Raw genomic sequence first — 20,915 nt, 5'->3', positions numbered from 1 at the left:
CTGTGCGGAATTGAACGTTCGTTCGGCATTTGATTACATGGTTGTTATAACCCACGAACATACCCACACATCTATGTCCGACGATAATTATTGGTTCCACTGTAATCAACACGTACGTCAGCCACAGTATGTCTATGACACATGTCGTAACGGAATTGAGTTGCATTTTTAGAGCAAGCAGTTAGGTACAAAAAGAACCGAAAGGTTTGGTGTGGCAAGAACGCACGTCAGCATGTGTGTGTAATTTACTTACCGACATGATCTCTAACCCATTTATGCCTAGCGTCTACAAAAAAGGCCTTGGCAAATAGCGTAGACCCAGATGAGACGCCGCATGTTCTTACATGATGCGGCGTTTCATCTGGGTCTGCGCTGTTTGCTTAAAGAAATTTCTGTAAGAAATATTCTAAATATAGAAATACATATACTAAACATCCCTAATTTTGGAAATAAATTGATCCAATTTAGAAGGATGGGAGAGTCCACTAGGCATAACTGGGTTAAATAACCAGTTGACCAGCACGAAAAAAAGGAATGTCTAACTATAAGTGTGTGCCAAATATTGAAGAAGAGCATTGCATAACGGGTCCCAACGCTCGGCTGGCTGCGGGTGCAGTTTTGAATAAATGAAAGCTTGTCAGATTATTTTAGAGGTCACGGTGACCTTGGCCTTTGACCAAGTGACCCAAAATTGGGTGTGGTGTAAAGAACTCATTAAGGTGCAGCTACATATGAAGTTTCAATGTTGTAGGTGGAAGCACTTTCATTTTAGAACCCATGTTCAAAAGGTTAATAAAATGTTAAGGTTTCAGCACGACGCGGACGGCGGACGACACGACACGACACGAGCCGGCTATGACATTACCTCGGGTTTTCTCCGAAAACAGCCGAGCTAAAAACTAAAGCGCCTTTTTGCGTTGATAAACAATGAAAAACAGTTTGTTATAAATTGTGAATGCTAACTAATTTAGTTCTGTGCATGCTTCCAAAGAGAAAGACACAGCAACAAATCACTTTGGCAATTTATTTGGGTAGGTGGCAAAAGCAAAGCCCGATACTTAATTTTTACATCAATATCAGATTAGCTGACTCGAAAATAAACTGAAATGTGAAACTCTGTTGAAGAAATAAAAAAAGGAATTTATAAAAGGGGCCAAACGTGTACTTTTGAACAAGAACTTATTTTATTCAAACGATTTTAAAGAAGAGTATATTTTTAATATTGAATAACCTTTTATGTTACTAATGATACTTTATTACGTGACTTGGGATTACGTAGGACAATAACAAATTATGCAATGGGAATACAATAATTGGATGATTGGACTGTATGTACATTTAATTATATGTATGGTGACAATAAGACTACACAGCATTTCCAAAGAACAATATAAATGGTCCGTGCTCTGTGAAAAGGGGGTTTATTACATGTGCGTAAGGTGTCGTCCCAGATTAGCCTGTGCAGTGTGCACTAGCTAATCAGGGACGGCACTTTCCTTCTTAACTTGATTTTTGCTAACTTAAAGAAGAGACTATCTTAAAACGACAAATATCACAAAAGCGGAAAGTGTCGTCCCTGAGTGGCCTGTGCGGACTGCTTTACGCACATGAATTAAAACCTCTTTTTACAGAGCACGGCCCATATATATTGTTCTTTGGAAATGCTGTGTAGTCTTATTGTCACCATACATATAATTAAATGTACATACATATCTATGTATATAACAACAAATGATTACACAATATCTACATACAATCTATATTTGTACACATCGCGAAGGCCTATACGCATTTTCTTGTCCTGTCAGCGTTCAAGAAAAGTGCTGTCAATAACATGCCGATCAAGTAGACGGCTTCAAACGGCCACTGTCAGTTCCAACGTAAATCCGATGCGGACATGTTTTACAAGCAGGTATATGGTATTTTGATATACCTAATATACTCTTTGTTTTTAACATCATTATAAAAATTCAACGAGTGTCGTTATGCACTTACTTTTATGAACTGATTTTGCAAAAAAACTCTCTAATAGTACTTTAACGTAAGTAAGAAAGGGACAAACTATAAATTTGTGTATGTCGATGAGGGTTTTCATTTCGTTGAGAAACGATTGTTTCTTGTTGGGGGTCAAAAGATAATGGCATAGCTATATACAAATTAAAAGACACATGTATCTCTCGTTTATTGTAGACAACTGTCAATCCATTAGGTAGATGTTTTGTTCATCTTTAAAATGAACCTTAAAACTGGGTATACTCAATTCTTGATTTTCTTGTTCGTTGGAACAAGGTTTGATAAGGATTTGAACAATGAAAGCAGCTTTTCTCTGTCTTGGTTTTGTCTTCGTATGAACTCGCCGAGGGTTCTTTGCATGACAACGACAGGGGATTCTTGTAGGGTTTTAGCACTAACTGGTACGTTAATGCTGACGTCATTTCCGGTCAGGCGAAATGCGTTTCCTGCTTGAGAAACCTCGAGTTGAAAGACCTCGTTCTCGCCGTTCTTGGCGATTGTGTAAGGTTTCTCCTATGAGAAGAAGGAAACGATATATTGCATATATTTAATCATGGCGACGACCTTTTCAGACACATGATACCTGCACATGGAGGCAGGCGCATAAGATCGGTCAGTCACTGTGTATTTTATTATGTAAATGGCCTTATTCAAAATATAAATACAAGTAAAATTATCACCAGTAAGTTTGTTCTGCTGTCGTAATTATAACTGTATTTAATAATTCCAAATTTTGACCAACACAAAGCCTTCCATTGAGTTTCATTAATAATGTATATAAGATATTTTATTTCAAGGTGCACAAGTACTTTTGCCGTCTCCCCTAATGACATATTACATTTACAATGTTCGTTTCTACAAGTATATACGTATTTTAAAAGTTTATTATCCAAGAAAGAATGTTAGTATTTAATAGATAGCGTACACACGTTCACTTACTGCATTTATATGTTTACAAGTGATGCAACATTTCTCGCGCTGGGTGGCGCACAGTTGTTTTCTACTAGAATAAAGGTCAGACTCAACACGTCGTAATTCGCTGCAGGTCACTGTCAACTTTCCGTAGGTCACGAAGCTGTCTTTGCAATCTGAAAATAATCATATTGCGCCAAATATAACTAAATGTATGCTAAAGCCTTATCATATCAAGAGATGTGATTGTAATAAAAAATAAACACGAGCAAAATCATAACTCGTATGTATTATTGCTAAACAAATGGTTTAAATCTTAAACGAATAATATTAGATTCAGGAATATCATGGAAATAAACGCTTATACGTAACGCCATTTACTTTTCTTTACAAAGTTCTTTTCATAATAAAGATTCACCAAAATCAAGATAAATCAAATGTCTACGGACAAGAAAACATCGAACAAACCTGAACATTATTTTTTATTTTTGTTAATAATGACCGTCAACAATATTTGCTCGCAAAAAATACCAACCTGTGTTCTTGCTGGTTGACGTTGCGCTGAGCGGTACTATGACAACGTCAGGCACAGCTACTTCCTGTTCCGCAACACCCTTGAATTTAATAAATATTGAAAGTTTAATGCGGAACATCGTACCGAAAAAAGCAAACACACACACGTCACAAAACAGGCGGTTGACATATACACTTTAAAATACTAGATCTTTGTCAATTCTTGACTAATACACTCGCGACGCGTGCTTAGCATTGTTCAAAGCTACAAAATCAGGAGTGCTTATTTCAAACGTTAATAACGATTTTCTTGCGCATTTACACATAATTATGATTAAATAATCGAAGTTTAAAAAAAATAGTTTTGAAATTTAGAAGTAGTATAATACAAACAAATCGATAACTTTTAATGCAGGCCGACCCGCCGACAAACCGACTGACAGAGGTTGAACTTCAAACACCCATTGAGTAGTCAAAAATGAGGTAGAATAAAATTGAAATCGTGAAATTCCCAATGTCCTTCATATCATAACATACGAATTCAATACTATCATTTGAATATTTATCCGACGTATAAGCTACCGACCATTTGCTTAACGCATGTATGCCTAGTGGACTCCCCCATCCTTCTAAATTGGATCAATTTAATTCCAAAATTAGGGATGTCTAGTATATTTATTTCTATATTTAGAATATTTCTTACATAAATTCTTTTAAGCAAACAGCGCAGACCCCGATGAGACGCCGCATGATGCGGCGTCTCACTCGGGTCTACGCTGTTTACCAAGGCCTTTTTCTAGACGCTAGGCATAAATGGGTTAAGCCAATTATGTCTTTTATTTATTTGTTTTATGTTTATTTGCATAAGAACAATAGAAACACTACCCTTAAGGACATATTTCTGAACTCCGGCCAAGGGTCATTTAAAATCTGCATATGCCAATGATGAAAAGTATTTGTCTTCGTACGATATCACCCAGTTTGGCCTTTGAAGTTGGAAATACCTCGAACAATTACTTACACAAATATTTTTTTTGTATCATCATATACGCCTTATGACGTCTTCTGTATTCATAGACTGACTCTCAAGCAATGCTGCTGTTTTCAATGGCTAAAGCGTTTCTCCTTGTCGAACACAGCTAACGAGCATACTAAATTACATACGGTTCCCTAATGTAAGCAGATTTTTAAACGGAATAAACATTTATGAAAGACTCAATTACACGTGTACTTACACCAAATTCCGCTTTGACCACCTTGCAGGAAGCGCAACAACGCGTGCTGGGATCGGCACACAGGCGTTCCCTGGCGGCGTAGACGCCCCATATCCGGTCCTCTGGGTAAAGGCGCGTCAGGTACTTGCAGTCACGTGACCCGTCAGCAATCCACACACCCTCGGGCAGATCTGTGCACGCCCCTGTGAATAACAGTGCAGACCAAACTTTAACCAATTTATGCCTAGTGGACTCTCCCATCCTTCTAAATTGGATCAATTTATTTCCAAAATTAGGGATGTCTAATATATTTGTTACTATATTTAGAATATTTCTAACAGTAATTTCTTAAAGCAAACAGCGCAGACCCTGATGAGACGCCGCTTTATGCGGCGTCTCATCTGGGTCTACGCTGTTTGCCAGGGCCCTTTTTCTAGACGCAAGGCATAAATGGGTTAAAGATTGCAAGAAAAGGCACGGGTTTTTTAAGATATATTCAAGGTCGTAGCCGTTTATTATTGGCATTATCTCTTTTTAAAGATGCATTAATAAACGAGTTAATTATATTTCCGAGATGGCGATTAGAACCGGAATATATAAAAACGATTGAGAAATCTAGACAATGATTTGGTTTTATATGTTTTGTTTTTACTGATTTCGCTTTAGTATATCAATCGGGCAAAATTATGCAATTCAGCAATTCATGTGTAAGCAATTTTGTTCCCAGATGTAAATTAGCAATTTGAAACCGTACATCATTAAATCTTTATGGAGAAATTGCATATGGCTACATAACAAATCGCATTAAATTTAAGATCTGCGTACTCTTGCACTTCAAAAAATCAGGTACATGCGTACGCGTAGCAATTTAGAGCGTAAAAGCGTCATGTGAATTTGTGGCTTGTGGCACTCATACCTGATTAGCAGAGATAATATATATATAAGGCGTGTTCTGAGAATCCGGATCTTAATGCATGTGCGTAAAGTGTCATCCCATATTAGACTGTGAAGTCCGCACAGGCTAATCAGGGACGACACTTTCCGCCTAAACTTGATTTTCGGTAAGGAGGGACTTCCTTGAAACCAACAATACTATAGAAGCGGAAAGTGTCGTCCCTGATTAGCCTGTGCGGACTGCACAGGCTAATCTGGGATGGCACTTTACGCACGTTGATTATGCCCAGTTTTCTCAGAACGTGACTCATTTTATGGCATATAGTTATTGCAACCTAACTTTTACAAGTCTTAACTACACAACTCATCGTAACTCTTTTAAAACTAAGAAAGTATAAATGTATTTACACATACCTTTCTGGACATATTGGGCAGATGAGGGGACATCAACAGCCATTTTCTGAAATTATCATGCACATATATACAAGACAGGGCGTGTATCAAGAGAAAACACGAGTCCACTATTACGGAAAATCCATTTCGAATAAAGTTCGCGAACATTTGTTCGCCTTTCCAGCCAATATTTGTAGTTGTTTTGCAATCACAGTATCAACTTTTGCGGATGGACAGAGGTACAAGAAGGTCGGATAACAAATCTAAATTTCATCTACTGTATAACCCCTTAATGAGCCCCACACGAGAGATGACGCAGCTTTCGCAGCAGAGATAATCAGAGACGAGGCTTATCAGCAGCGGAGCAGGCGACACAATTTTCAATCTGTGTAAATTCGGAATATTCACGTACAATAAATAGCACACTCACGGGTAAGTTGAAATAATATTTATTATATTCATCGTTGTTCTGTCAAGCCAATTTTCATGATTTAGACGGAAAACATACGGGTTTTTGACAGCAATAGTGTCGACAATAATCATGTAGTTATAAATCAGTCATGATGTACAGGAGGGATAAGTGTCCCTAGTTTACCATTTTTGCAATACTGCGAGTGCAGGTGACAATCTAATTGCAAAGTTAAAATGCAATAAATACATAAAATACGGATGTGTATTCCTATTAACTCGCAGTAACACTGCGTATGCCTGAACGGCTCCATGACCATGTCCAAAAATGACGAATTAATTTGTAACGGACGCTGGGACGAATACATACTGGAAAATCAAGATCAATGAGAACCCTACATTCTCATCCGTAAACATATTCATATAATCGGACATACATTGCGCATATATAAACTTGTGTATGAACATATTAATATACGCAGAAAAAATATCTGCTTTTCCGCCAACAGGCAAACAATATTGTCCTCAAAAGTAGGTCAATATAAACTACGCTGTTACACGTTATTGATAGAGCTTGATTTTACGTATTCGCTACCTAGCATAGTAGATACAGCGAACATCGCTGCTATGTCGCATGTCGCATGGCGTGTTTTACGTATCCTGTTTTCTGGCTTTGAAACACGCCGCGCAGAATACTCATTGAGGGTTGTTCTACAATTACTGATAATAACGGCCGGTTGTAAACATGGCAATTAAACAATCCGGGATAACCAAAGGGATTGTATGAACGGATATTATTTTATTCTGGCCGCACACTGCTGGTAATAATACTTAGATGTTCATCCTAAAGGCAAATGCAGAAAACATTTATACCGGGGTTTAATTTTATTTTGTAGAGCATACAATGTCTGATCAGCCAGGACATAACCCTCCAGTGGCCCCTGAGAAAAGAGGGAAAGAAATTCTACAAGAACTGAACAAAAACATGAGTAAATTTGCGGACATTGCACGATTAGTGGGTCAAATGAAATCGATCATTGAAAACCTTAAAAAAGACGTGACAGAAATTAAACGCAAAAACCAAGAAGAGGCGGGCCGTCATAAAAGTCACGAATTTCGGACTCGGATATGTGCCAGTCGGGCCGTCCAAACAGTTACAAGCACCTGCGGTTACAGTTGCCGAAAGTTCCGATTCGGAATCGGACCCAATGGACGCGGAAATATACGAACTGCAGGGTTATTTGGATGAGGAAAGCTGCTCGGATGAGGAGGATTGCGATCTTATAACAGAGTTAACGCAATTCTTTACTGAGACAACGGAAACTGGTGAGGTTGTATCACCTAACATCGCTGAGATTACAAACAAGGCAATCAAAAACAAGCAGTCGGAAGAAAAAAATCAAAGAGATTCTGAACAGACATAAACGGCCAGTCAACATCGAGTTCCTTCAAGTCCCCAAGGTTGATGAATTTATGTGCAGACAATTAAAATAGTCAGAAATTTAGACTTTATCCTGCAAAAGTCTCACAGCACGCTTGCACAAGTAGCGGTACCAATCATAAAGGCACTTGAGAGGATTCAAACATCCAAAGATAAAGTACTGAAACAGCTGTTATCGGACGCATTCAAATTGGCAACCAATGGGATACAGAAGACGACCAATTACAGAAGAGAAAAACTAAAAAAGGAAATGCATCCCCGCTATAGACATCTAGATAATTTGGACTCCTCAGCAGAAAAGCTGCTATTAAAACCACCGAAGGAGCTAAACAAATCGTCAACATGATCTACGCTCCAACTCAACGGAAGCCTTTTTTAGGCCAGCGCCCAAATCAGCACAGATGGAATCCGGTAGCAAATCAATTCAGAAGAAACAAGGCTTTTGTCAAGCAATATTGTCCCCTACCGGCTCCACCATTGTCAGAAATTCCACCATTTTCAGAATTTTTTTTGGTTGCCATAGCGACCACAATTTTTGACGTAGGAACGAAATGAAATGACGTGCATAATGTCCATAGTGCCATCCATCCATGTTGCAAGTTTCATGAAGAAATATTTAGAACTTTTAAAGTTATCGCAGGATCCAGAAAACCACCATTTTTAGCAGTATTTCTAGTCTATGTGTTGCCATAGCAACCAGAATTTTTGACGTAGGAAAAAATGAAATGACGTGCATAATGTCCATATTGCCATCTATCCATGTTTCAAGTTTCATGAAAAAAATTTAAGAACTTTGAAAGTTATCGCAGGATCCAGAAAAGTGTGACGGACGGACGGACTGACGGACGGACTGACAGACGGAGCGCAAACCATAAGTCCCCTCCTGTGAAACCGGTAGGGGACAACAACCACGCATACCAGCACAAATGCAGGGGAAATTTCAAGATGCACCCCAAACAGAAATAAACGTAGGTGACCTAAAGGTAAACTTTAGTCAACGCACATGTTTTTTTTACAAAATACCAAAGAAAATTTTAAAGCAGGTAAAACGAAATTAGCAATTAAAGAATGGGAAATACTAACAAGCGATAATTGGATTTTAAATACAATAAGAGGTTACAAGCTTGAAGTAAACAGTTCACCTATTCAAGAAAATCCACCTATGCCATACCAATTTAATGAGAGGGAAAAACAAAGCATTCAAAGGGAAATAGACATGTTCTTGAAAACTGGTATAATTGAAGAAATCGAAAATAGACCACATGACGGCGAATTTCTATCAAACATCTTTTATAGACCAAAATCAAATGACAAAATCAGGATTATTTTTAATTTAAAACCATTTAATATAGACTATACAAACAAAGTTCACTTTAAAATGGAAACATTAGCTACGGCGGTGGCAAACATGAGACAAAATTGTTGGTTGGGTTCTGTTGATCTAGTCGATGCATTCTATTCCATTGAAGTAGCGAAAGAACACAGGCACATGCTGAGGTTTGTGTTTGATGGTAGAAAATTTCAATTCTGTGCCTTAGTCATGGGCTTATCAAGCAGCCCAAGAGTATTTTCTAAAGTGTTAAAACCTGCATATGCTTATTTAAGATCAAAAGGTTATGTCAGTACAGCATATATTGACGACTCATGCTTACAAGGAGAGACAAAACTTAAATGGGAGCAAAATATTATAGACACAATAACATTATTTGACCATCTAGGCTTTACTATCAATATAGAAAAAATCAGTATAACGACCATGTCAACAATAAACATTTTTAGGCTTTGTATTATGTTCTATTACTATGACTGTAACACTTACCATGACCCGTAAGGAAGAAATTCGACACATGTGTCAAGCCATGGTAACAAAAAAGAGGACAACAATAAGGGAGTTTGCCAAGCTTATCGGTAAATTAGTGGCGGCCACTCCGGGGGTTGAATATGCAACTCTATTTATCAGACCATTAGAAAAAATAAAAGAACAAGCACTTTCGAAGCTGGGGCTCATTAAGGGGTTATACAGTAGATGAAATTGATAGATTAATCGAGACTTACCTTAGGAAGTCGATAGTTGATCGTAATTTCATCTACTGTAAATCCCCTTAAGAGCTCAACACGCCCGCCCAGTCTTATTGACACCCGCCCATATTATTAATGTTTATTTTCTAAAAATTTGTTTGCAAGGTTTCTTCTTAAAACCTTGCTTACTCTGAAGCCTGATTATCTCTGCTGCGAAAGCTGCGTCATCTCTCGTGTTGAGCTCTTAAGGGGATTTACAGTAGATGAAATTACGATCAACCATCGACTTCCTAAGGTAAGTCTCGATTAATCTATCAATTCAGTACGAAACAAGTTCAGGGGGGCTGATAAGTTGGAAACTTAATATGTAAGTCAAAAATAGTAAAATCGTGTCGCGTGTTGGTGACAGCGCGGACAATAGTCGTGACGAACGTCAACCGTAGGCGCGAATGTTTTTGACCGCACAGGTGGCTATGTGAATATTTTAAGCTTTGGTACAACAATTCAAAACGTAGGCGTACAAAGGCTGATATGGTGCGAAATGGTGTATGGATATACATGTATAGTAATCTACAACGCATGCTATGACATCGTGCATCAGAACGTTGCAATCGTACCGTTCTGATAAATATTTAATTCATGCGTCAATCCATAACAATTACTATTGTGTCGAAACAATATTCTCTGTCATTGTTTTTAACTGGAAAATGTTTTATTTTGATGTTAACCCATTTATGCCTAAGCATGATGCGGCGTCTCATCAGGGTCTGCCCTGTTTGCTTAAAGGAATACTTCTGTAAGAATTATTCTAAATATAGAAATAAATATACTAGACATCCCTAATTTTGGAAATAAATTGATCCAATTTAGAAGTATGGGAGAGTCCACGTAAGAATTTTAGTTGCTTTGAAAGCCGGTTCAAACCATGACAATTATTATTAACCAATCTGAAGCGACGACCGCAATTGTTATTGCCTTTAAAGGGGCCTTTTCATGTTTTGGTAAATTTACAAAATTAAAAAAAGTGTTTTCATATTCGCAAATATTCGTTTTAGTTATGATATTTGTGAGGAAACAGTAATACTGAACATTTACCATGCTCTAAAATAGCCATTATATGCATATTGTGACGATTTTAAAACCTGAAAATTATACAGCGTTGCAACGCAAAACGATTTAATAATTTGGAGAGTTCTGTTGTTGTCGTTTTATTTGGTGAAACTACGAGGATTGCTTATATAAAGTATAAAAAACATCTGACATATTGTGAGCACGGATGGCCGAGTGGTTTGAATGGAAGACTTTTACTACAAGACTCCAGGGGTCAGTGGTTCGATTCGATGTATCTTTTAGATCAAGTGTTTATATGTATCAATATAAAGCATTTAATGACAAACTTCAAAACATGCCTAAATCAGTGAAAAGGCCCCTATAATGCTGTGCGGCATGTTTTTGTTTGTGCCGTTTATAAGAAATCTGTCATTTGCTTTTGATAAAATATGTTCGATTAATGTCGTAAGAATTTCCTATGGGACAAAATTATTGACAATAAACGCTTTAAAACCAGGCATATACACTGTCAATAGTGCAATCATAAATCAAAATTGTGTTTATTCGTTTAAAAAAAAACATTCGGTCGTTTTTGTTAAGCCAATCAAAAGGTTCATAAGTTATATTTATTTTTCATATAAGGCTTGATGTGTAAGAATTATTACCGAGACAAATCGTCACCAAATCTTGATACTATGGAATAAGTTGCAAGCCGATTATGTTTATGCAGTACATGTCTTGTGATCGTTTAAATGGAACTCATTGAGGGTGGTTGAGGGCAATTCTTTTTTTGTATTTGACATATAGCATGCCCACAATTATTACGAAAACTAAAACTACTAAATTAATATTGCTGAATAGCAAAACAGAAACTAAAGCTCCAAATAATCGATGTTTAAAAATTTCGGACACAATATGATACTTCCGTTTAAAAACAGCATGAGTTCCTGTTGAAATCACATAAACAACTTTAAAAGAATAAAAATGGCTCATATCTTTTATCATTTATTCTAATTTTATGTGTTTTTTATCGGATTGGAAATGGTATCAGCTTTATTTACTTAATATTTTCGATTGAACATTTAAAGAGCTTGTAATGTACTCTGAAAGATTATTTTCAAATAATTTAAACTCAAGTTTGCGTAACGGTAAAATACGTTTCTATCTATTCTTGATAATATTATGATACCAAAACAAGTCATCTGAATTGGATTGCTTATTGAAGTCCACATATACATATTCAGACTCACGAACAACAAGTCAATGATATGGTTAAATTATTGATAATCAATGAAATATGTATACGGTAACCAAAACCACATGCCAATCCGTGAAAGGTGCTTTTTCAGTGATTCACATCTTTAAACGCCGAGAACACCATGTGATAGATGTAATAGCAAGAACCATAGGCGGATCCAAAGTGTGTGTGTGTGTGTGTGTGGGGGGGGGGGGGGGGGGGGTTTGTACACAACATTTCCCACTAATAACAGACAATCGCTAAATGTTTTAACTTAAGACATTTCTTCCTGATATATCCATCTGTATTACGTATAAACTATGCACTTTTTATGCATTATAAGAAGGAACTTTGATGAAAGTACATAATGCTTGACATGCTGGAGATGTGGTTGTCAAAGCCTTCAAAATCACTAAAATCGCGGAGCTACCGGGGGACTTCGTCCCCTCTCCCTCTGGCCCCTAGCAGGGCTTTGCCCTGCACCGACCTGGACCCCCAGCAAATCTTTCAATATCCCGCCCACCCTAACCAGAAATCCTGGATCCGCCCCTGAGAACGGTTCGCTCATATGTATGACACACGTTCATTCTTATGTTAAAGTGAATGTAAATAAAAACACATTTATGTTATATCGGGAAATACCATGACCGAATCAGAAACACTTTTCTTAATTTGAATATATTGGAGCAGATGAGTCTAATGAATAATTAAAAATCGTTTACTTTGAGTTCATTGCAGCTGCGCGCGCACCCTCGGGCAAATCCGTTGTTACAGAAATTAGTGGCGCTCTTCATTGTGAGTCGCTTCCGGTCTAGTAACCAGGCACACGTACTTCCGGGAACAGTGCCGCCTACGCCGCTGAGACATTGGTCTGTGCATTTATCTTAAATTAAAAGATACTCATTTGGTGAAAATGTAACTTTTTTTTAACTAATTACATCAACTTATACAATACTCAAATATAGATAAATTCTAATTAAAAAATCATGTATTGCTTAAGATGTAAGTGACATGCGAATGAAACGATGATTATGTGGGGAACACATACGCTTACAGTTAATTGTACGATACTAAACCGAAAACTTAATTTGATATGAAATATATGTCTTAGCAGATGAAGCACGTAACGAAGTCATAAGTTATGAAACTTAATACTGAATAATACCTTGAAAAGATGGCTCCTCCCTTGTGTAAGTCTGAGGCGCATGTTCAGTGGCTTTCGGTGTAGCTGCAGTGGGAATGGTAGGGAAGCTCTGCAAATAGTTGAAATGCGTGGTTTCTGGCAATTTTTACATTGTGGTATTTTGAAGGGATCTTTTCACGCTTTGGTAAATTGACAAAATTGAAAAAAGTTGTTTCAGATTCGTAAGTTTTCGTTTTAGTTATGATATTTGTGAGGAAACAGTAATACTGAACATTAACCATGCTCTAATATAGCCATTATATGCATCTTTTGACGATTTTAAAACCTAAAAATTATAAAGCGTTGCAACGCGAAACGATTGAATAATTTGGAGAGTTCTGTTTTTGGCGTTAAATTTTGTGAAACTACGAAGATTGCTTATATAAGGTATAAAATACGTCAAGAATGTGTACGCGGCGGAATAGCTCAGTAGGCTCAAGCGTTTTTACTTCAGGACTCTGGCAGGACTCCTGGGGTCACTGGTTCGAAACCTGCTCCGGGCAATGTTCTTTTCCTTTTTTTATTTTTTTTCTTGATTTTTTACTGGAGCTTTAACGATCCAATGTTTACATTTATCAATATAAAGCATTAATGAATAATTTTAAAAAATGCCAAAATCTGTGAAAAGGCCCCTTTAACCCATTTATGCCTAGTGGACTCTCCGATCCTTCTAAATTGGATCAATTGATTTACAAAATTTGGGATGTCTAGTATATTTATTTCTAATTAAGAATATTTCTTACAGAAATTCCTTTAACCAAACAGCGCAGACCCTGATGAGACGCCGCATGCGCCTCATCTGGGTCTACGCTGTTTGCCAATGCCTTTTTTCTAGACGCTATGCATAAATGGGTTAAATTTGTGTTTATGTTGTGGACAGTCAGCATATATCGTTGAAATTATGTGAGAAGGCAATGATCGAACTTTTGACTTTTTGTCATTGTACAGTGAAACTCCGTTTATGAAAGGTACCTTTTCCACATACCTAAAGTAGGTGGAAATATCATTTGCCAAACCGAAAATAGTTTTTCTTACAACGAAATACAGTTGGCTCAATCTGTGTAGATTGAAAATAATTTATAAAAAGGTGTACTGTATGACGTGTGCCGCAAACCCCATTAAACGCCTTTGACCTAGCATCTAAAAAATGTATCATGTTATTGGAGGAAAAGAAAATGATAAACAAACTTTTTATTTTTACCCAAGTAACGAAGATTATGTTACGACGTTCAGTTTAAATCATGAAAGTAAAACCAGACGGAAGTTGCTTTGTTGAATTAACCAAAGGGAGTGAACTGGAATATGAGCAATTTAATTCGACAATTATTTTATTTAGTTGGGCCGTGCTCTGTGAAAAGGGGGTTTAACGCAGTCCGGTTTAAGTCCGCACAGGCTAATCAGGGGTGACACTTGCCACCTCAACTTGATTGTTGCTTGCTAAGTATTTTGTCTTAGAGCCATTCGCTGCACTAATTGTAAAACAAAATACATATTTCTCAAAATTAGTACAATGGCGATACTATATTATCACATCAACTATCGTTAAAAGCTTTTTATCCTATTACCAGATGAAAATCGATAGTAAAACAACGATCGTATAAATATTCTCTATACATAAAACAACTTATTAACGAACATGTATAATGCATGAAACCAATCGTGTTGATTCAACAGTTTTAAAAGTCAGGTTTGCTTTTGAAATTTTGACAACATTTTGATACTTTTCAATTTTGCTGTGTTTTGAATCAGGGGCTTCGTAACATTTAAAATTCTTCAGAGTCAATTTCGTCACTTACAGATTTGTTATGAATATCTTTCCGCCATATCTGACAGTTTTGACTAAAGACATTGTTAAGCGGTCCTAGATGGTAAGAGGCAGTTCAAATTCTTGTAAGAAGGGTTAAAGATATTTTCATTTTTCAATGTTTTCTGATGGTGTATTGCCAATGGTACCGCTTTAAATATCCAAACAAAAACGGACGAAGAAGGAACGATCTCGAACTCATAACGTTCATTCATTCACATTTAATAAGTGACTGTATTCAGGCATATAAAGGCAAGCCGATGTTGAAATAACAATTGGACGGATTATGTTAGAGTTAACTATAGGTAGTTCTAACAGACACTTGAATAATACAAACGGCCATGTTCAAGAACAAACAACCCAGGAGTGTGTTGATTATCTTGCATGAAATCTGTCCAGCCTTTGTACTTTTTTTCAGAAGCTTCAAATCGATCACTTAAGAATGTGGGATACAAAAGCGCCATACACTTATTTATACGGTTATACGGACTTATCGACCGATAAATCGATCAACATTGTGACCTAATAATACCTTTTGCAAACTTCGTTTTCGGGGTTTAATAAAATAATCATAATTAATAGCTTTCGCAGTATCGTTTTCACTTGTTAACAATTGGATAACATTCCCATGTCCTTCCGAAATCCTTACCTCTCCTTCGCTTATTCTTTTGCAGGAGGCGCAACACCGCGTTTGGCGGTCGGCGCACAGGGTCTCCTTCGCGGCGTAGACTCCCCATATCCGGTCCTCTGGATAGTAGCGCGTCAGGTACTTGCAGTCACGTGACCCGACTCCGGTCCATACACCTTCGGGCTGGTCCGTACATGGGGTTGCTATAAACCGATCGAATATATTTGATACAAACATATCAATTATTGACTCCATTAATATAAATAAATAACTAACTAACTAACTAACTAAATAAATAAATAAATAAATAAATAAATAAATAAATAAATAAATAAATAAATAAATAAATAAATAAATAAATAAATAAATAAACAAACAAACAAACAAACAAACAAACAAACAAACAAACAAACAAACAAACAAACAAACAAACAAATAAATAATTAAATAAATAAATAAATAAATAAATAAATAAATAAATAAATAAATAAATAAATAAATAAATAAATAAATAAATAAATAAATAAACAAATAAATAATTAAATATCAACGCGGCTTTTTTTAAGCAAGTAGTTGGAAAACCAAATTTACCGACGAAGAAATTAGGATACGAGATGTGATTTTCCATTTGGACGAGGGAAATGTTCTTGAGATAAACTTTGGATTCTTTGCATACTTATGATGAATGTTCGCACACCAAATAATAAAATGCCAGATACAGTTTGACGTAAAACGGGCGTATTGGGCAAACGTACAAAACATGCGCAAAATGGCGCTTGTAAAATAAGCTGTACATTTGGAGCATGCGTATCTAATTATCGGCTTCTCTTTTCAACATAATTTACAACTGTAGTCAACCGAAGAGTTAAGTGGTAACCTGACTCGCTACAAAAATAAGAAAATATAATGCGCAAAAACTTACCTGCTGTAAGTGGTTGTGCAATCTCAGATACCTGTGCAGTCGTATTCTGAAAGCAATACGTAAAAAGTTTCAGTATTCGTTCCCATCCCTAGTAAAAACACGTTTCTCGATTCATGTTAATATTTTAACAGCGCTACAGGGATCATAAAAATAAGATTTTTTTTCATTTACAATTAAAACTACTCTTAAAGTTTTAAAGTGATTATGTTGATTTTTTTATAATGATTAAGTATTTGTTTCTTGCTTTACTTGTGCAGTATTACTTGTATTTTGTTATCGTCGGTAACAGTGTCGATGTTTTCACAATTAACTATGAAGTGTAGAATGTGATTGATACACCTGATTAACGTGAAAGATTTATTGATTGTGATACATTTTTCTCAATAAACCTATTAGTATCACTACATAGAGTGTACTGACTCAGATTAACGAAAATTATTTTGAGAGTTAATAATCGCGTACGTCTAAGGTAGATAATATCTGCTGAGTTTGATTCTACCTGACCTATCCATAAATTAAGATTCTTAATGGGTGCTCAATTGCGTTAAATACTTATTTATTGCTTGTCATCATTTCCATTAAATTAACATTTAAAACGTCAAAGCGAGATAATCACAAGATAAATATGTCGATAATTATGTTACGCTCCCGTCTATGAATTGATCCTATAACTAATGTACATTATATATATATAAAAAATATACATATCTATTAAAGTTCTGTTCTTCTGTACTATTATCGGGAGTTTCCATCGTATCAGGTGGCTCACGAGATTTCAGTCTATGACACAAATAGGTTCATGAAAAGATCTTAGTAGCATAGTATACCTCTCACTTCCGCGTTTGTTGCCCACATGTACTGTACACGGCGATCAATAAAATTGCTCTTCTGTTTTGTAATACGTTCTAAAAAATAGTATGTTTTAACAAATTTCTCCATCTACACATTGCACGCCTTTACGGATTAGTGTATCATGTCGTAAAAGGAAACTTTTTGATTGCGCGTAAACTAAAATGTGTGATCGTATAATTAATTCACATTTATCACGTGGCGATGACGTATTGTATCGCACTATTTTTGCATTCGTTTATTCCTGTGCGACTGCATAATTTATTGCCGTTTTTGTCGCGTATTTTTGTTATCTTAAATTATGAATGTCTTTCAATATAATATTCTTCTTTACAATTTATTTAACAGCAAAACGATAATCTTACGGCTTCAGTGCGAAACAATGGTTACTCATACGCAAGTATTTAGCAGTTAAAACAGTTCACGGTAAAATCGCGATTTTATTGTGACTTGATTAATCGTAGAAACTCTAGCTACAACTAAACTTGTTCATCACCATACGCTGGTGCAAGAAACCAACATAAAAAGAAATCTACTTAATGATGTGCGGATTATGCTAGTTTTTTTTAGATTTTTTTTGCTTGAATGTTAAAGATCTCAGTACAGAAGCACCTAATGCAATTTTACTACGTAATATAAGCCCTTCCTTCAACGAATAATGCACACAACATGTGCAAACAAATAACTTCGACTAAGTTCGACTTACATATGCGCCAAGTTTCGTGCACGCTTCACAACACCTCGTGAGTGGTTGCCTACATAATCTAACCCGGGCGGCGTATATACCAAGGTATTCGTCCTCGGGATAAAATTGGTACAGATATTTACAGCTGTACGCCGCGTCGGCTAGCCAAATCCCGTTTGGTTCATCTTTACAAACTGAAATAGTTTAAAGATGCAATTTAACACATGTATGCGTAGTGGACTCTCCCATCCTACTAAATTGGATAAATTTATTTCCAAAATTAGGGATGTCTAGTATATTTATTTTTATATTTAACATATTTCTTACAGAAATTCCTGTAAGCAAACAGCGCAGACCTGGTGAGACGCCGCATCATGTGGCGTCTCATCTGGGTCTACGCTGTTTGCCAATGCCTTTTTTTCTAGACGCTGGGCATAAATGGGTTAATAACTGAAGTCTACAAAAGTGAGCAAACAATAAAGATCTTCTCAAACGATATTCGTCGTATATCCTGATTTTGAAAATGAAAATAAAGTTTAAAAATTTAACGCTGATCAAATTGCCGACAAAGGTTTTTTCAGCTGTTTGTTGCATTTCCACCGCATGAATAGTTGGTAATGTTGCAAGCTGCACATTTATGTATCCATGTTTTATTCGTGTGAATATAGTTTATACAACAAAACATAGTACTTATTACATTTCCTGTGCCTTTTTTTACACCAAAACATTCTGGTATTTGTAGAATACATTTGTATACGGAAAATCAAAATCAATTTAATATATGTACACGAATATTTCAAATACACACTCGTTTACGTATATATATAAATACTAAACAATATTGTGTTCTAACATGCATCATCGTATAGTTAACATAAGTTTGTACTATGAATTTGGCTTGATTGGTCATTGTCGGCTCGGGGACTTCTTACATGTACCCCGGGTACTCTTAAGTATACTTACATGTACCCCGGGTAGGGTAATGAGCTTAAACGTACCCGGGAATTTTAACGCTAAATCGGTAAAATACAACTTTGTGTTAAATTCTGAGAATACGTTCATGGAGTCCCTATTTTAATAGGACAACGTTAAATCCAACCCTTACAAGCTATTACTTTAATATAATTTTTTTATTCGGATTGTTTCATAAATTCGTAGGTTATTGCTTATAACTGTTTTCATGAATATGATTTTGTTGTAAATAAAAACCAACCTCGATGTTCTTTTTGTCTATATAATAAAACAGTAAAACCCGACCGAATTCCAAAGTACTTTTAAACAATTTGCCTAAAGCCGAATAGTTCATGTCTGACTAGGCCACACGACACAGAGCATATAGTTTTATTTCAATGGACTTGTAAACAAAAACATATTATTGCTACCCCGCTATGCCCCGCATGTCAAGGCTTTAAATGAATGGTGTAATTTAAGCTAACCTTTAATAAATAAAACTGGGCGTCTTTTGAAAAGCAAGTTAAAAATAAACGCACGTGGTTGACACGTATTCGGGTTGTTGCGAAATCGCTACAGTTAGCGTGCACAAACGTTGCTGTTTTTCAGAGCGTTTAATTACTAGAGGGTTCTAAATCCCTCTTTAGCCTGCATTGTTAACGAAGCAGATAAAATTGGTCAATTGCAAAATGAGTTGTTTTCGTGCCTAAAAAATAAATGTTCGTTTCAGCTAACGTCTCAAAAGAAAGAATTTGTAAGTATGTCGGAAATCTTCCAAATCCGGTTGCAAAATGTCTTTCTTCATATATTATAATATGCTATGTGAGAGTTAATTCAGCGAATACATGTATTATCAAATTTAGCAATAATTATTGAAAACTTAACCTGGAATTCCAGGTTTAGGTTCGGCTCAAAGCTTAACGGTCTGCTTGTTTAACTCATTTATGACTAGCGTCTGGAAAAAGGCTTTTGCAAACAGCATGATGCGGCGTCTCATCAGGGTCTGTGCTGTTTGCTTAAAGGAATTTCTGTAAGAATTTTTCTAAATATAGAAATAAATATACTAGACATCCCTAATTTTAGGGAAAAAAAGATCCAATTTAGCACGATGGGCGAGTCCACTAGGCATAAATGGGTTAATGGAAACAAAAAACAACAACTTTTTTTTTGTACACCATGGTATACTAATCTAAGGTATCCTTAGTAGAAGACAAGTGTGGTAAATTGTGTTTCATGAATATATGATATTTACGAGAACGTTTATATCTATACAAATACAGTTAAGTGCTTCCACTGACCTCACCAACCGTATTTGATTGTGCCGATCCTAACTTTTTCTTGTATTTCAAGTTGAGATTTCGATCATTTTTGCTTATTTAACGAACATTACTACCACTTTTGCCTTTATTTTGCTACATTTGATAACATTCGCTCAATAAAAATTAACTTTAAGTAAAAAATAACTCAAAACGAATGTAAAACGGACAATGAGAGGATTTCTCTATGCCAATAAATTGAGAATCGTGAAAATATGGCAAAATAAACTTGAAGCCGACCTACCTAGCCTTACGTCGGCGAGGTTTGTGGAAACAACTGACTTATTTAGCCTAAGCAAGTTTACATAAATTAAATATACATGCACCCGTTTAAAATTTGAGTACTGAATAAATCGTAAAGATATATTTAGTTCATCAATGCCGTTTTTCAATCTTCAGAAAAAATATGAATTCTCCCGTTCTCCTTTGCAATATAATGTAATATTATATAATAGGTGGACATTTTTGAGTACATATTCTTAA

The 20,915-nt window shown here is 36.0% G+C and overlaps 1 protein-coding gene across 2 annotated transcripts in view; it reads right to left on the bottom strand.

Annotated features, from left to right (window-relative positions):
• Positions 1-1,010: 1,010 nt before the first annotated feature.
• Positions 1,011-20,915, bottom strand: part of LOC127861046 (uncharacterized) — a 32,268-nt gene continuing 12,363 nt past the window's right edge. For both annotated transcript variants that reach the window (XM_052399403.1, XM_052399402.1), the window contains exons 2-11: positions 18,187-18,359; positions 16,632-16,677; positions 15,731-15,912; positions 13,260-13,347; positions 12,817-12,977; positions 5,961-6,006; positions 4,674-4,855; positions 3,461-3,539; positions 2,953-3,101; positions 1,011-2,526 (exon numbers count right to left, since the gene is read on the bottom strand). In XM_052399403.1, coding sequence (XP_052255363.1) covers positions 2,257-2,526; positions 2,953-3,101; positions 3,461-3,539; positions 4,674-4,855; positions 5,961-6,006; positions 12,817-12,977; positions 13,260-13,347; positions 15,731-15,912; positions 16,632-16,677; positions 18,187-18,359 — 1,376 coding nt within the window. In that variant the 3' untranslated portion in view covers positions 1,011-2,256. The remainder of the gene's footprint in view (positions 2,527-2,952; positions 3,102-3,460; positions 3,540-4,673; positions 4,856-5,960; positions 6,007-12,816; positions 12,978-13,259; positions 13,348-15,730; positions 15,913-16,631; positions 16,678-18,186; positions 18,360-20,915) is intronic.

The sequence above is a fragment of the Dreissena polymorpha genome, chromosome 15 (genome assembly GCF_020536995.1).
Source record: "Dreissena polymorpha isolate Duluth1 chromosome 15, UMN_Dpol_1.0, whole genome shotgun sequence".
Classification (NCBI taxonomy): domain Eukaryota; kingdom Metazoa; phylum Mollusca; class Bivalvia; order Myida; family Dreissenidae; genus Dreissena; species Dreissena polymorpha.
This window is presented reverse-complemented; position numbering and strand designations above follow the sequence as displayed.